The 17,274-nt window shown below is 44.9% G+C and overlaps 2 protein-coding genes across 2 annotated transcripts in view; one reads left to right on the top strand and one right to left on the bottom strand.

Moving 5' to 3' along the window:
• Positions 1-17,274, top strand: part of GPM6A (glycoprotein M6A) — a 331,217-nt gene that overhangs the window by 54,081 nt on the left and 259,862 nt on the right. The window lies entirely within an intron of this gene.
• The window catches only part of LOC144285095 (ral guanine nucleotide dissociation stimulator-like), an 83,319-nt gene continuing 76,127 nt past the window's right edge, over positions 10,083-17,274 (bottom strand). Inside the window, exons 2-6 of the mRNA XM_077850364.1 lie at positions 14,262-14,347; positions 13,335-13,445; positions 12,540-12,733; positions 11,903-11,962; positions 10,083-11,020 (exon numbers count right to left, since the gene is read on the bottom strand). Coding sequence (XP_077706490.1) covers positions 10,648-11,020; positions 11,903-11,962; positions 12,540-12,733; positions 13,335-13,445; positions 14,262-14,347 — 824 coding nt within the window. The 3' untranslated portion in view covers positions 10,083-10,647. The remainder of the gene's footprint in view (positions 11,021-11,902; positions 11,963-12,539; positions 12,734-13,334; positions 13,446-14,261; positions 14,348-17,274) is intronic.

Here is a 17,274-nt window from a genome sequence, read left to right as displayed (position 1 = left end):
TATCTGTGTCCCCTAACAGATTGCACATGGCGGAAGCTTATACGCGGTCATTAGGAAATGTGTTGGTGGTGGTTGTCCTTTCTACTCATGTTCATGGCCTAGTCACGGCAACTTGTTGCCTTATCCAACTAACAAACAGGTGGTTTTGCTATCAATTTGTGTCAAAAAGGCCGACTCCAAAAACTGTGCATTTCTTACTTGAATTTTCTGCTCTGTCATTGTTTCCGTGCAGTCCTGCAAAAACAAGGGCGATGCACATGGATGGTAATGGGGTCCCCCTGATAATATTTTAAAAGAATTGTATGTTGCTTTCTAAACGTGGAAATAATCTGAGTCTGTTCTCAGTGATACTGTGTGTGTCCACGTGTGTGTGTCTGTGTGTATAGTTAAGGAATGATACGTTTAAATCTATTGTCAATGAATGATAGGAATTGGAATAAAATTAATATGCATTTTATAGAGAGTTCTCCTTATTACAAAGACTTTAAAAATAAACAGATGAAAAACAGCGTTATCATTGGCTTATTTGGGCTCTCTCCTTTTGCACTGTGCTTTTCTGCTTTCGTTACCATAGTTACTGGTTTAATCATGATGCACAGAGCCATTTCTAATTACAGTATATGCCAGCACAAAAATTAATTCTTTGCATATCTTAGGCCACAAACAGCTTGTAGCTTGTTTTTTGGCACTTTATTACCAGATATTCTGAAGAAGACATTTGTACATAATTTTAAATCTGTTATTTTCTGCTATTTATTATTAAAATGAAAATAAGTCTCTGAAGTGGACTGATGTAAAAATAAGCAATACAGAAAGTTTTTAAGAGATGAAGCTTTAGTGCAAATGATACATCATTAGTATTATCCCTAACATGTTAATTAATAGCAATTTATACACATTTAACATTCTTTTCCTGTGAGAAAATATTACTAAAAGGATATTCATCATTTAGAAACCAACATTGTTAGATTGCTGTAATTAGAAACCACTATTTGAGCATTCATATTTTTTTTTAAATGGGCAATTTACATCAGAATCCCCTCTCTTGAATTTTTGAAGGGTCTTGGAGATCACTTACTACAAACCATTATTCTTCAATGTGTGTGAAACTCTTGTATGTCAGTGACACTAGGTAATTACTCCCAACATCATGCAATGAGATAGAAAACTAACCAGAATTAAGTATGGCTTTTTAGTGTCCATTCCAGTAACCCTAATTATATCGATATAGTCAAGAGCAGATACCAAAAATATGTTATAGGCATGCCTGTTCATTTTCATGATTATTTTGTAGCTGAGTAGCTATTTTAAAATATCAACAAATTATTATAAGCAACAGAGATTTTAGAATATAATAACTTCTATGAACACTTTTATTGCTAATGTGAAAATGCCATTATTTTTATTATTAAAATCTATTACCCTTTATTCCTGCCTTAATAAAATGTTCGAAAAACCAAGAGAGCAGTAGTTGTCCTCACAAAATTACAATATATGTTTCCCCAAGCCTATAGGTGAATGTTTTCTGTTAGGTTGTGCAAAGTAATTTTCATTTCATGTTATTGTGATTATGCTCTGAAGCATATTTGAATCATATTTACACAGGTCAACATAACATTTCAGAGGCAATGTATGGTGTTTCCATGATTCCTCTGGTTCTAAAACCTCTTATGTGTTTCCTAACTGCTGGTCCAACAGGCATTTTCAATTTCACTGATCAAACTGATCACAATCAGACAAATTGTATTTTATTAGAAGATCGTAAATGGACCAGTGAATCATCATTGATCTGACCTTGTTTGGTCATCATGTTGCTGTGTTCCGACCTTAACTGGCATGGGATCTTTATGGCATGTGCACATTTACCCAGAAACCATGTATGTGGCCTAGAATGGGACCCTACAGTTCCATTTATGTTTATGGGAGAACTATGGCCACCAAACTAAGTGTTTTTCTGTCTATGTGGACTGAAGCAGACAACTGTAGAATAAAAACATGTAACAGATCCTGCTACAAAGACTAGATCCTTTTTCCTGTTGCTTTTGTTTAAAACCATGTTACTCTGAGTTCTGGGCCAAGATATGTATCCATTCATTTGTAGTTTTTTGCAAAATGAGTTTTAGCTTCCAACTCCATTTTATTCTGACTTTTTCCATCTGGTAGACTTATATTACAGTTAATGGGCACATATAATGAGTATATTATGTTGCTAATTGAAATAGCTTTAACATTAGTGAACTACTTAATTGCTATATAAATTGGTGAAGAGTGGCCTCTCTTTAATTGGGGAAGACATATTTAGTGGCTTTTTATTTGTGTTTTTAAAATGTGTGGCAGGAAATGTAAATCAGCTGGCAAAGCATAATTCTATTAAATGTAGCTATGCTGATTTGAAAGAGACAAATGTCTCTTAATCTGGATAACAGGTTTTCCATCAGAATGAATACAGATTATGGAACAGTTCACGATTTTAAATACTCCAGAAATGAAATTGTAGACATGAAGATGACTACGTGAGCTTATCTGGTCTTTTTTTTCAGGATTCTTTGTTATTCTTCTGACACTGCAGCAGCTGAATGACATTAATTGTATTTGCTGGAAGAACATTAGGTCTTCCTCAGAACGCTCTGAATTCTAACCCCAATCTTTAAGGCGTAACATATGCAATATAGACTTCTATGCACATACTGTCAATTGACAATTGTAAACAAGGTTGACATTTTTAAGTGCAAGCATTTTCAAAGTATTTTTTTCTATTTTAGTTTTTTTTTTTTAATCCTATAAGTGTACTCTGATTCCAACCCTTATTTTCCCCATCTCCCACTTTCCTCTGGTAACCATGAGTGTTTCCTATAGTTAAGAGTCTGTTTTTTGGTAGATCTCTTTATTTCTTTCTTTCTCTCTGTCTCTTTTTTTCTTTACTGTTTTGTTTCTTAAATTCCACAGATGAGTGAAGTCATTTGGCATTTGTCTTTCTCGGGCTTGATTTATTTCACTTAGGGTTATACTCTCTAGTTCCATCCATGTTATTGCAAATATCAAGATTTTGTTCTTTTTATGGCTTAGTAATATTCCATTATATATTTATATAATATTTATATATTTAATAAAAATAAAATATATATAAATAAAATATATTTATAAAAATATATATATCTATATTTCCCATTGTATGTTCATTTGTCCTTTGCAAGATTAATGGACAAATTAATGGACAAACCTATAATTATAGGTTTATCTCTGGGTTTTCTGTTCTATTCCATTGATCTATGTGTCTATTTTTGTGCCAGTACCATACTGTTTTAATTATTGCTCTCTTGTAGTATAACTTGAAATCTGGAACTGTGATGCCTCGAGTTTTGTTTCTCTTTTTCAAGATTGCTTTGGCTGTTTGAGATCTTTTGCAGTTTCATACAAACTTTAGAATTGTTTGTCCTAGTTCTGCGAAAAATGCTATTGGTATTTTGACAAGGATTTTATTAAACCTGTAGATTGCTTTGGGTAGTATAGACATTTAAACAATATTTGTTCTTCTAACTCATGAACATGGAATGTCTTTCCATTTCTTTGTGTCCAAAGTCAGTGTTTTATAGTTTTACCTCTTTGGTTATGTTTATTCCTAGATATTTTATTATTTTTTGTACAGTTACAAATAGTATTGCTTTCCTAATTTCACTTTCTGCTGCTTCATTATTAGTGTATAGAAATGCAACAGATTTCTGTACAATGATTCTGTATCCTGGGACTTTACTAAATTATCAGTTCTAGTAGTTTTTTGGTGGAGTCTTTAGGGTACTCTATATATGGTATCATGTCATCTGAACATAATTTGAGTTTTACTTCTTCCTTATCAACGTGGATACCTTTTATTTCTTTGTGTTGTCTAATTGCTGTTGCCAGGACTTCCAGTACTATATTGAATAAACGTGGGAGAGTGGACATCCTTGTCTTGTTCCTGACCTTAGGGGAAAAGCTCTAGGTTTCTCATCATTGAATATGAGGTTGGCTGTAGGTTTTTCACAATAAGGCCTTTGTTATGTTGATATATTCCCCTGTAGACCTACTTTGCACAGGCTTTTTATCATGAATGAATGCTGTACTTGTTGAATGCTTTTTCTGTTTCTTTTGAAATGATCATATGTTTTTTATCCTTTCTCTTATTGATGTGACATATCACATTGATTGTTTTGTGAATGTTAAACCACCCTTGCATCCTGGGAGTAAATTCCACTTGGTCATGGTGTATGATTTTTTTAATACATTATTGGATCCGGGTTGCTAAAGATTTTTGCATCTATATTCATGAGAGATATTGGTGTGTAGTTCTTTTTTGTGTGTATATTTTTGGTGTTTTTATCTGGGTTTTGGTGTCAGGATGATATCTGGCCTCATAGAATGAATTTGGAAGTTTTCTTTCTTGTATTTTTTGGAATAGTTTGAGAAGAATAGGTATTAACTTCTCTGTAAATTCACCTGTGAAGCTATCTGGTCCTGGACTTTTGTTTTTGGGTTTTATTTTGGTTACTGATTCAATTTCATTGCTGGTGATTGGTCTATTCCAATTTTCTAATTCTTCTTGTTAAGACTTATTTTGTGACCTAATATGTGATCTCTTCTGGAAAATGTTCCATGTGCACTAGAAAAGAATGTGTATTCTGCTGTTTTAGGATTGACTATTCTGAATTGTCTGTTGAATCCTTCTGGTCCACTGTGTCATTCAAAGCCACTATTTCCATGTTGATTGTCTGGATGATCTGTCCATCGATTTAAGTGGAATGTTAAAGTCCCATGCTTTTATTGTAATATCATCAATTAGTTCCATTATGGTTGTTACTAACAGTTTTATGTATTTGGATGCTGTCATTTGGGGTGCATAAATATTCATAATTGTTATATCCTCTAGTTGGATTGTCACCTTTATTACTACATAGGGTCCCTCTTTATCTCTTTTTATAATCTATTTTTTAATATTAAATTAAAATCATTCTTTATTAGGAAGAAGATATTTTCATTTTTTTATTGGAGTTTAATTTGCCAACATATAGCATAACACCCAGTGTTCATCCCATCAAGTGCCTCCCTCAGTGCCCATCACCCAGTCACCCCCACCCCTGCCCACCTCCCTTTCCACCACCCCTTGTTCGTTTCCAAGAGTTAGGAGTCTCTCATGTTCTGTCTCCCTTTCTGATATTTCCCACTCATTTTTTCTCCTTTCCCCTTTATTCCCTTTCACTATTTTTTATATTCCCCAAATGAATGAGACCATATAATGTTTGTCCTTCTCCAATTGACTTATTTCACTCAGCAACAATACCCTCCAGTCGAAGCAAATGGTGGGTGTTTGTCATTTCTAATGGCTGAGGAACGTTCCATTGTATACAGAAACCACAGCTTCTTTATCCATCATCTGTCGATGGACACTGAGGCTCCTTCCACAGTGTGGCTATAGTGGACATTGCTGCTATAAACATTGGGGTGCAGGGGTCCCGGCGTTTCACTGCATCTGTATCTTTGGGGTAAATCCCTAACAGTGCAATTGCTGGGTCAGAGGGCAGATCTATTTTTAACTCTTTGAGGAACCTCCACACAGTTTTCCAGAGTGGCCGCACCAGGTCAGATTCCCACCAACAGTGCAGAAGGGTTCCCCTTTCTCCACATCCTCTCCTACATTTGTGGTTTCCTGCCTTGTCAATTTTCCCCATTCTCACTGGGGTGAGGTGGGATCTCATTGTGGTTTTGATTTGTATTTCCCTAATGGCCAGTGATGCGGAGCATTTTCTCATGTGCTTCTTGGCCATGTCTATGTCTTCCTCTGTGAGATTTCTCTTCATGTCTTTTGCCCATTTCAGGATTGGATTGTTTGTTTCTTTGCTGTTGAGTTTAATAAGTTCTTTACAGATCTTGGATGCTAGCCCTTTATCTGATACGTCATTTGCAAATATATTCTCCCATTCTGTCAGTTGTCTTTGAGTTTTGTTGACTGTTTCTTTTGCTGTGCAGAAGCTTCTTATCTTCATGAAGTCCCAAGAGTTCATTTTTGCTTTTGTTTCTCTTGCCTTCATGGATGTATCTTGCAAGAAGTTACTGTGGCTGAGTTCAAAAAGGGTGTTGCCTGTGTTCTCCTCTTAGATTTTGATGGAATCTTGTCTCACATTTAGATCTTTCATCCATTTTGAGTTTATCTTTGTGTCTGGTGTAAGAGAATGGTCTAGTTTCATTCTGCATGTGGATGTCCAATTTTCCAAGCACCATTTATTGAAGAGACTGTCTTTTTTCCAGTGGGTAGTCTTTCCTGTTTTCTTGAATGTTATTTGACCATAAAGTTGAGGGTCCACTTCTGGATTCTCTCTTCTGTTCCATGGATTTATGTGTCTGTTTTTGTGCCAGGACCACACTGTCTTGATGATGACAGCTTTGTAGTAAAACCTGAAATCTGGCATTGTGATGCCCCCAGATATGGTTTTCTTTTTCAAAATTCCCCTGGCTATTTTGGGTCTTTTTTGATTCCACACAAATCTTAAGATGATTTGTTCCAACTCTCTGAAGAAAGTCCATGGTATTTTGATAGGGATTGCATTGAACGTGTAAATTGCCCTGGGTAGCATTGGCATTTTCACAATATTAATTCTTCCAATTCATGAGCATGGAATATTTTTCCATCTCTTTGTGTCTTCCTCAATTTCTTTCAAAAGTGTTCTGTAGTTTTTAGGGTATAGATCCTTTACCTCTTTGGTGAGGTTTATTCCTAGGTATCTTATGCTTTTGGGTGCAATTGTAAATGGGATTGACTCCTTAATTTCTCTTTCTTCACTCTCATTGTTAGTGTATAGAAATGTGACTGACTTCTGGGCATTGATTTTGTATCCTGCCACACTGCCAAATTGCTGTATGAGTTCTAGCAATCTTGGGGTGGAGGCTTTTGGGTTTTCTATGTAGAGTATCATGTCATCTGCGAAGAGGGAGAGTTTGACTTCTTCTTTGCCAATTTGAATGCCTTTTATTTCTTTTTGTTGCCTGATTGCTGAGGCTAGGACTTCTAGTGCTATATTGAATAGCAGTGGTGAGAGTGGACATCCCTGTCTCGTTCCTGATCTTAGGGAAAAGGCTCCCAGTGTTTCCCCACTGAGAATGATATTTGCTGTGGGCTTTTCGTAGATGGCTTTTAAGATGCTGAGGAATGTTCCCTCTATCCCTACACTCTCAAGAGTTTTGATCAGGCATGGATCCTGTATTTTGTCAAATGCTATCTCTGCATCTATTGAGAGGATCATATGGTTCTTGTTTTTTTCTCTTCCTGATATGATGAATCACATTGATTGTTTTCCGAGTGTTGAACCAGCCTTGCATCCCGGGGATAAATCCCACTTGGTCATGGTGAATAATCCTCTTAAAGTATTGTGGGATCCTATTGGCCATTATCTTGTTGAGAATGTTTGCATCCATGTTCATCAGGGATATTGGTCTGTAATTCTCCTTTTTGGTGGAGTCTTTGTCTTGTTGTGGAATTAAGGTGATGCTGGCCTCATAGAACAAGTTTGGAAGTTCTCCATATCTATCTTTTGGAACAGCTTTAGTAGAATAGGTATGGTTTCTTCTATAAACATTTGATAAAATTCCCCTGGGAAACCATCTAGCCCTGGACTTCTGTGTCTTGGGAGGTTTTTGATGACTGCTTCAATTTCCTCCCTGGTTATCGGCCTGTTCAGGTTTTTTAATTCTTTCTGTTCTAGTTTTGGTAGTTTGTGGTTTTCCAGAAATGTGTCAATTTCTTCTAGATGGCCTAATTTATTGGTATATAGCTGCCCATAATAAGTTTTTAAAATCGATCTTTTGGTATCAGTTAAGACCTGATTTCTGACCCAGTATGTGGTCTATTCTAGAGAAAGCTCCATGTGCACTTGAGAAGAATGTGTATTCAGTTGTGTTTGGATGTAAAGTTCTGTAGATATCTGTGAAATCCATCTGGTCCAGTGTAGCATTTAAAGCTCTTATTTCTTTGGATATGTTGTTCTTAGAAGACCTGTCGATTGTAGAAAGCACTATATTTCCAGTCACCAAGTGTAAGTATATTATTATCTATGTATGTCTTAACTTGGGTTATTAATTGATTGATATAGTTGGCGGCTCCCGCATTCGGGGCATAAATGTTCATGATTGTTAGGTCCTCTAGTTGGATAGATCCTTTAAGTATCATATAGTGTCCCTCTTCATCTCTTACTACAGTCTTTGGGACAAACTTTAATTTCTCTGATATAAGGATGGCTACCCCTGTTTTCTTTTGAGGACCATTTGAATGGTACATGGTTCTCCAACCTTTTATTTTCAGGCTGTAGGTGTCCTTATGTCTAAAATGAGTCTCTTGGAGACAGTAAATAGATGGGTCTTGCTTTTTTATCCAGTCTGAAACCCTGCACCTTCTGATGGGGTCATTAAGCCCATTCACATTCAGAGTAACTATTGAAAGATAAGAATTTAGTGTCATCATGATACCTATTTGGTCAATGTTTTTGTGGATTGTTTCCTTGGACTTCCTCTTTCTTTTACAGGGTCCCCCTTAATATTTCTGGTAAGACTGGCTCGGTGATCACATATTCTTTCAGTTCCTGCCTGTCTTGGAAGCTCTTTATCTCTCCTATTCTGAATGAGAGCCTTGCTGGATAAAGTATTCTGGGCTGCAGGTTCTTCTCATTTAGGACCTCGACTATATCCTGCTGGCCCTTTCTGGCCTGCCAGGTCTCTGTGGAGAGGTCTGCTGTTGTCCTAATGCTTCTCCCCATAAAAGTTAGTGATTTCTTGTCTCTTGCTGCTTTAAGGATCTTCTCCTTATCTTTGGAATTTGCAAGCTTCACTATTAAATATCGAGGTATTGAGCGGTTTTTATGGATTTTAGGGGGGGATCTCTCTATCTCCTGGATCTGAATGCCTGTTTCCCTTCCCAAGTTAGGGAAGTTCTCAGCTATGATTTGTTCAAATACAGTTTCTGGACCTCTGTCCCTTTGGGCACCCTCGGGAACCCCAATTAAATGTAGATTTTTCCTTCTGAGGCTGTCATTTATTTCCATTAACCTATCCTCATGGTCTTTTGTCTTTCTCTTTTTTCCTCAGTTTCCATCCTTGCCATCCACTTGTCTTCTATGTCAGTCACTTGTTCTTCTACCTCGTTAACCCTCGTCATTAGGACCTCCAGTTTGGATTGCATCTCATTTAATTGATTTTTAATTTCGGCCTGATTAGATCTAAATCTGCAGTCATGAAGTCTCTTGAATCCTTTATGCTTTTCTCTAGAGCCACCAGTAGCTTTATAACTGTGCTTCTGAATTGGCTTTCTGACATTGAATTGTAATCCAAATTTCGTAACTCTGTGGGAGAGAGGACTGTTTCTGATTCTTTCTTTAGGGGTGAGTTTTTCCTTCTAGTCAGTACATAGTGGCCAAAAACAAGTTGTACTGGAAAAATGAGAAAAAAAGAAAAGAAAAGAAGAAAAAAAGAATAAAAAAGAGGTGGGGAAACAACAGAAACAAACAGAAAAAGCAAGGGGAATATCCTCTGATTCTATATACTGTAAATCCCTCCACTTCCCCTGGAACTTTCCAGTGCTGCTTGGTCAATAACTTGCTTTTCCCCCGACCTTCTAGGTGGTCTTCTGGGGGAGGGGCCTGCTGTGCTGATTCTCAGGTGTGTGCAGCTGTGGGAGCTGCCAGCCCCCTGCCAGGTGTACGGCTCAGTGGGAGTGGTTTATCCTGTGAGGCCCCTGCTCCCAGGTACAGGGTAACACCAAGAGAGACCACAGTGGCCGCGGCCAGCTGTGCAGCCCTGGAGTCAGCTCCTGCAGTAACTACCATAACTCCCAGTCGACAGGGGCCTGGATGCTCTGGGAGTGGGGCCACCGATCTGCACATTTGGGGGCTGCCCGGCGGCAGGAGCGTCCTGGCTGTCCTGTGTCTTCCCGGACTCTGCCTGTCCCGGGGGAGCACCAGATCCTGGGCTGTGTCCCCCGGCACCCTGGGCTCCGGGCCTGCGACACTGTGAATGGACCTAAAGTACCACGATGTGTAATTTAAAAGCATCAGAGTAAATTTTGTACCAAGTTAACTTATCCTTTATTAAAAATAAAATACATAAGCCCTTACAGAAGGTTTATGAAAATCATAAAATATAGGAACAGCGCAATGACGGGGAGGGAAAGGCTCCATTGGGCTGCAGCGACCACGAGCCCCTCGGCAGAAGCTGGGGCAGGCTCCCGAGGTAGTTCACAGGGTTGCTCTGGCCCCAAGTCTAGTTGCTCCATCAAGTTAGGAGGCGGCTCGGGCACATCCACGACCTCGAGAGCAGGGGGTGGCGCCTGCTCCTCCTCCAGGGCTCCCAGGGATTCAGGGGGCTCCTCCAGTGCAGAGCAGTGAACTAGAGCAGTGACCACTATCTCTAGGGGCTTCGCCTCCCCAGTGGGCACCTCAGTGCGGGCCAAGCCCTCACCCTCAGCAGCCAGGACGGCCTCGATCCCCTCAGGCCCCGACGGGGCAGCAGGCCCCACGGTCAGAGCAGGGGCACGCTCCTGAGCTGCTTCAAGGTGTTTTCCTCGGGCCGAAGCTGTAGCTCCAAGAAGACAAAGTATCACTATCAGGACGGACTGTCCACGTCCCTCCCAAGTCAAGGCCACTCTTCCCACCGCTCCACGTGTGTGAGGGCAAGAGTCCTGGGAGGTGTCCCCAGCCTGCAGCCCGTGGGGTGGGGTGTGAGCCCACCCCCTGCTCCCGACCCAGCTGCATGGAGGCTGGATCTGCGGGGCCCACCCTGTCCCCAGCTCGGCCACCCCCAGGCCTCCTCACCCCCAGCCTCTGGCTCCGCTGCATGGAGACGTCTGAATTGCTGGAGGTAACGCCGGGCCCGGAGTTCCACGTCTGAGCCTGGCATGTGCTGTCTTATGAATTCCAGAAATTTCATAAGGGAGGGAAATTTTGGGAGCTGATAAAAGTCGTCCCGATAATAATCCAGCCATATTTCCATCATGCAGGAGATGGCCCTGGGGAGGGGCAGGCGGGCACAGGCGTCAGAAGACAGGGCTCTGTCACATGCAGGTGTCCTGGGGAAGCCCTGCAGGACCCGGGGCCCCGGCCTCCCGCGCAGGGTGTCGGAGGCCAGTCCTGCTCCTCATCCCCTGACTACCTGGAGGTCCTGCCTGCCACAGGCCTGCTCCCCGAGGAGGGGCTGGGATGCAGCCTCTGTGCAGGGAGCCCACCCCCAGCGGTGTGACCATCAGCATCTCTCCTGGGGAAGCGGGGCTCCCTCCTCAGCCTGGTCCCTGCCCACCTGCCCCTTGAGTACACTGGCAGGTGTCCGGGGACGGGGGGCGTCTGGCCTGTCATTGCCCTCACTGCACACACTGTCGCTCTGGGAAGCTCCAAGGCAGGAGGGCTCGGGCTCTGTGTCCTGCCAGGCCTTGCCAGGAGCCGCCCAGGACCGCCACCTTCCCTCCTGTGGCTCTGGGCTGCCTCCCTCACGAGGGGCCCCCGGGGGTGTCCTTCCACTGACTCTAATCTTCCATCTCCCACGGGGCGGGGGCCACCTGGTCCGGGAGCCCTCACCGGCCCTCCTGAGCACCTGCTGTGCCCCCGGGTCCAGGTGCCACCAGATTGGGGAGTGCGATGCTCCCCACCCCCTCTGCTCTGGGCCCCAGGTGTGGGGCAGGAGAAGGTCTCCCTGAGGGGTCCCAGTGCCTCCCACCAAGCCCACACCCCATCCATGGCTCTCCTTCGCTCTTTTCCTGAAGGGCCCTTAGACCTTTACCCTGTCATGGGAATTGCAGATGTGTGGGGTGAGGGTGCAGCCGCCCCCCCGCCCCACAGCCCCCTTCGCTGCCCTCCAGGAGAGGGAAGGCCCTCCTGCAGGAGCCAGAGTCACTCACAGTTTCCAGCGCTGCAGGACCACATCGTTGTCACCATACACAGCCTCAATGCACCCATACCTAGAGGAGGGCGGGGGCATCCCATGAATCGTGCTGGGGACACGACCTCTCACCATGTGGGCTGTCACCCTCTGACCCCGACTAGGCTGGAGCCCTGGGGGCCATCAGCTCTGTGCGTGGGGCCACGCACAGCTCCCGGAGAAGCGCCCGCACCTGCTGGGGCCTCCTGAAGGCTTGAGCATGAAAGGGCTCCGGCCAGGCCCATGGCCCATATCCAAGTGGGCCCGGGGCGTCCCGGGGTCCCCCTGTCTGGTTGCCCCAGGACACAGACCCCCGATGGACTCTCAAACCTCCCTTTCAATGGGGAAACCGGCCGCTCAGGACCCTGGTGATGGGGGGGGCAGGGAGGAGGCACAGGCCTGGTCACGGGGAGGAGGACGGCTGCTGAGCACAGGCACAGCCCCTCTGGCCGACCCGCCACAGGCCAGGCCCCGGGGCTGCCCTCCAGGACCCCGCTAGGCCCTGGGGGACCCTGCTCCAGGCGGGGGAGCAGCCCGAGGCCGGGAAGCTCACACCATCCCCAGCCTCCCCAGCAGCAGGTGGCCCAGCCCTGGGCTGCGGAGGGGCAGGTGCTCACTCGGTGAACAGCAGGTCCAGCACCTCGTCCGTGGTGGCGAATGTACGATAATCCTCCAAAAAGTTGAAAATTGAGATGACGTCCCGGCGCAGCAAGGCGAGCAGCAGTTGTCGGACTTCGTGCTCCAGCAGCTCCGTCCGGCTGGGCTTGGTCGGGCAGATCGGACGCCCCTTCCCGGCCGCGGCCCCTGCACCCTGAGGTGGGACAGAGGGGACGTGCAGCCTGCAGGGAGCCTCCGGGAGGCCTGGGATCCCGCCCCGGCAGGCCCTGCGCTGGGGCCCCGTGGGCTTGAGGAGCTGGGGCTCCCTCTCCCGCTCAAGCTCCCTGCCTGTCTCTTACACAAACAGGACCAACTATGCAATAGAGAAACAATCTCAGAGGATAAATGTTCAAAATATTTGGATCAGTACAAGGACCTCCAGAGACACAGAGAGAGAGACCGAGAGAGGCAGCCACACAGACGGAGGGAGAAGCAGCCCGTGCAGGGAGCCCAGGCGGGGCTCGATCCCGGGCCTCGGAGATCAGGCCTGGGGGAAGGCAGGCGCTAACCGCCGGGCGACCAGGCCTCCCCTGAGGGCTCTATTCTGATGTTCCCACACATCTGTGCGCAGGGACTCTGCATCTGGCCCAGGCAGGGGCAGGGCCATGGGGGCAGGTGTGGGGAGGGGGGATCCAGACTCATGTGGGAGCAGGAGTGTCGGGGGGCCCAGGGGGTAGCAGGCTGGCTTCTGGGACCCGGGGTCCTTCCTGCCGCATCGGGGCCCGGGTGTCGGGGGGCCCAGCCCCTGCACTCACCCTGAGCCCGCGCTGGCCTCCATTAGCTGCGCAGGGCACCTCCCTGTTCCTGGAGGCGGTGGGGCAGACGACCCCTTCCTCCCGCTCGCGCCCCACGTCCCGGGTGGAGCTCTGTGGAGACAGTGCCCGGCAGCCAGGCAGGAGGCCTCAGTGCCCGGTCTGGCCCCCTCGGCTGGGCCGCACCCCCAGCTGCCTCCACCCAGACACCCACAGTGCAGGCGGCACCCACCGCCCCCGGGGACAGCAAAGGGATGCAGTTGCAGGGCTTCGGGGTGACTCGGGGCGGGTAGAGGACCTCAGGAACCCTGTTTCCCCCCTGCCCACCGTGACATCAGGGTGACCCTGAAGGGATCCCCGGGGAATGTGCCGCCCTGCAGCGTCCCCCAGCCTGGATGGGACCTGCCCACACATCCCTGGTTCCCTGAAACTGAGGAGGAGGGGATGAGGCTCCCAGGATGGTGGCACCGGGGGCCTGGCCTGGCCTGCGCTGTGTTACCTGACGGCGCCTCCGGATCACCGCCCTGACGCGTTGCTTTTTATGGTGGAGCCACTGCCTACAGCATAGGAACAAGCCGCACCCCTGGGGTTCCTGGGAGCCAGAGCCCCCAGAGGTGGGCCGGCAGCAAGAGAACATCCTCTAGTAGCAGATGTCTCCAGCCAAGTGAGCCTGAGCTGGGGCTGCACTGGATGCGGGTGCCTGGTTACAGGGGTTCCGAGTTCTGTTGGGCTCTGTGACACGGAAGTGACCTCACTGCCTGGGACCCCCTCCCTGACCCACTCCTGGAGGAAGCTGCAGGGGCAGCGCTCGTGCTGCCGATGCCCCCCCTCCCTGCATGCGATGGCCTGTGCACACATTGACACAACCGTACCCCTGTCCACAGGCCCCAGGGAAGGACTGTGTGCACCCAGGGCCCAACCTGGACACACATCTGGGTTCAGACACGACTCTCCAGGCTTCCCCAGTTTGACCCCGGAGAAGCCGTTGTGCCCGTCGGGGATGGTCTGCATCTTGCCTGTGGGACAGGGAGTGTCCTAGCGGGTGCTTTCCCGAGACGTCCCCAGGCCACTGTGGCCTCATATCTATGACCTTGGAGGCGGGTGTCACCTGCAGGACATACCTCCACCCACACATTCTTCCTTCATGTGTACATGTGTCCAGGCCCACGAGGTCCTGTGTGCACACACGTGGGCATCAGTACCTTCATTCTGGAGGCCCAGAAGATGACAGTCTCCCTGGGGCAGGGATGGGCAATAGCTTCCCACGATCCTAGGCTCCTGAATCCAAGGCAAACCCTACAGATGGTGTCAGGGTCTTGGCCTAGAAGGTGTGAGGTCGTCCTCATCCTGAACCCCTGCCTGTCGTGTGTTACGGGCCCTTCCCTCGTTTCCACTGGGTGAGCTGTGGACGGAGGTGCACCCAATGGGTCGCCCTGACCTGGGCTCTTCCTCAGCCTGGAATGTGCTGGAATGCCCCCCATCTGGGCTGTCAATGCCCACCCCCACCCCCCTCACATCTCCATGTCTGTAGCCATTTCCATCCACAAAACCCTTTCCCAGCCCCTCGGGAAGGGAGGGGCAGCCTTGGCCCCCCACGGAGGACACAGAGCTGGCTTCATGCCCCCTTCTGCCTCCTTCCCAGGCTGTGGTCCTGGCCAGGCAGTGGCCCTGCTGGGGTCTTCACCTCCTCCCCTCAGTGGCCCCAGGAGCCCCAGCTGCTGCATTTGTCAAAGCCCCACAGTTGGTCACAGCCTCACCTGCGGAGCTCAGGACCTAGAGGCAGCACCAGGCGCTCTTTCTAGGGACCAATTGCTCTTCTCATTCCTGATGATGTTCCGATTTTGTCCATCTTCCCCCCTGGAGCATGAGCTCCGAGAGGGAGGATCTGGCCTGCTGATCAGCTCCGGCACTATCTGTGCTCAGGGCTCAGCGGCTGAAGGAGCAGGTGGGAAGACCCATCCCGCCACGGGCCAGCTCAGCCGTGGGAGCCTTATAGATGTGGGACATTTTTAAATACTGTGCTTTTCTTTTTTTTTTTTTTTAAAAAAAAAAAAAACATTTGTTGTTTCCTGCCTTGTTAATTTTCCCCATTCTCACTGGTGTGAGGTGGGATCTCATTGGGGTTTTGATTTGTATTGCCCTGATGGCAAGTGATGCGGAGCATTTTCTCATGTGCTTCTTGGTCATGTCTATGTCTTCCTCTGTGAGATTTCTGTTCATAGAATCTGTTTTAAAATCCACTTTGCCCAATTTAAGTGTTGCTACTCTGGCTTTCTTTTGATATCCATTTACACGTTTCTCTATCCCTTCACTTTCAATTTGCAGGTGTCTTAGATCTAAAATGAGTCTTTTGTAGGTAGCATATAGATGGGTCTTGGGGTTTTTATTGGGGGGGGGTCTTGTTTTTTTATCCATTCTGTCACCCTATGTCTTTTGATTGGAGCATTTTAGCCCATTTACATGTAAAGTATTTATTGATAGATAAGTTCAAAATAATTTTATACTTTTGCCTATTAAAAATTACTCAATCTTTTAAAATAAAAGGATTTAGGGGGAGCCTGAGGTATAAAAAGATGAAACTCAGCCTCTATGTTATCCATTCACTTGATGTCACATATATGTAAGTAATTTATAAACAATTTTAGAATTAAATTGGTTGATTCAGAGTCACTTTGTTGACCAAATCAGTAACATTATTTGATTTCAGATTTTGATCTAAGTGGCACTTGTAGATGTAATTTTTCTTCGTAAAGGTTAGCTTATTCTTTTTAGCCTGGTTTTGCTCTGAACTTAGTGCTTGTACATGAACAATTTTCTAATAGATCCCTTTCTTTAGATTTTAATTAAATTACTTTAAAGTGCAACACTTCAAAAATACTTGTTTAAAAAATTCAAGTCAACATATGATATGAAATGATGGTCCCCTTCATATCTCTACAGATTCGCCTTTCCCCACTTTGCTTTTCAGTCCGTAGGCAGTCACTGTTATCAATATGTTTTCTATTTATTCAATAACTTATTCCTTTATTAAACAAATGTTTCAAGTACTATGTGTCATTCAGAATATTATATCCATTTGTGTCAGACACATTTGTAGAATTTTGTAACATGAATTGGGTTATCCTTTGCAAATGGTTCTGTAGCTTATTTTATTTTTATTTTCATTAAGTTTTTCCATAGAGATACATATATAGACACAAGCATTTGCATTAAAAGGCTGCATGTACCTGTGTTCGATAATGTATTTAATTTAGGGGTGTTCAGGTTAATTCCTTTTTATTATTTACAAAAAATGCTGTAATACAAAGTTTGCTCTTGAGTGTATATAAGTTAGGATTTATGTAGATTACACTTCTAAAATAGAATTGCTAAATCAAAGAACATGCACTTTTATAATTTTAATATTTTGATTAATTGCCTCCCCTAAAGGTAGTTCTATTTTTAATTCCACTAAAAGTGGATCATGTTTTGTTGTGGTGTATTTTTGGCAATGCTGGAAATCATGAATCTTAATTATGAGTATAGAATGAAGGTTATCTTCTAATGTAAGTTTCTTTGATACTGAGTGAAATTGACCATCTTTTCATGTATTACTAGGTATTCATATTTATTTTCTGTGACTTATGTGTTCAGATCCTTCCATTATTTTACTATTTCATTGCTTGTCTTTTTTTTTTTTTATAATTTATTTACAGTTCCAAATGCATTATGGATAGTAATCCCTTGCCTAATACAAATTAGCAAACAGTTTTTCTCAATTTTGTGCTTATCTTTTAAATTTAGGGTTGTTTTACTTTATAGGTGTTTTAAATTTTTATGTTATTAAATTTTTTTCTGTATTGTTTTTGGTTTTATGTTTTGTTAGATTATCCTTCCATATCCCAAGATTTTGAAATATCCTTTTATATATTTTCCTAGATTTCTTAATTTATATTTTAACATT

The sequence above is a fragment of the Canis aureus genome, chromosome 15 (genome assembly GCF_053574225.1).
Source record: "Canis aureus isolate CA01 chromosome 15, VMU_Caureus_v.1.0, whole genome shotgun sequence".
NCBI classification, from domain to species: Eukaryota; Metazoa; Chordata; class Mammalia; order Carnivora; family Canidae; genus Canis; species Canis aureus.
This window is presented reverse-complemented; position numbering and strand designations above follow the sequence as displayed.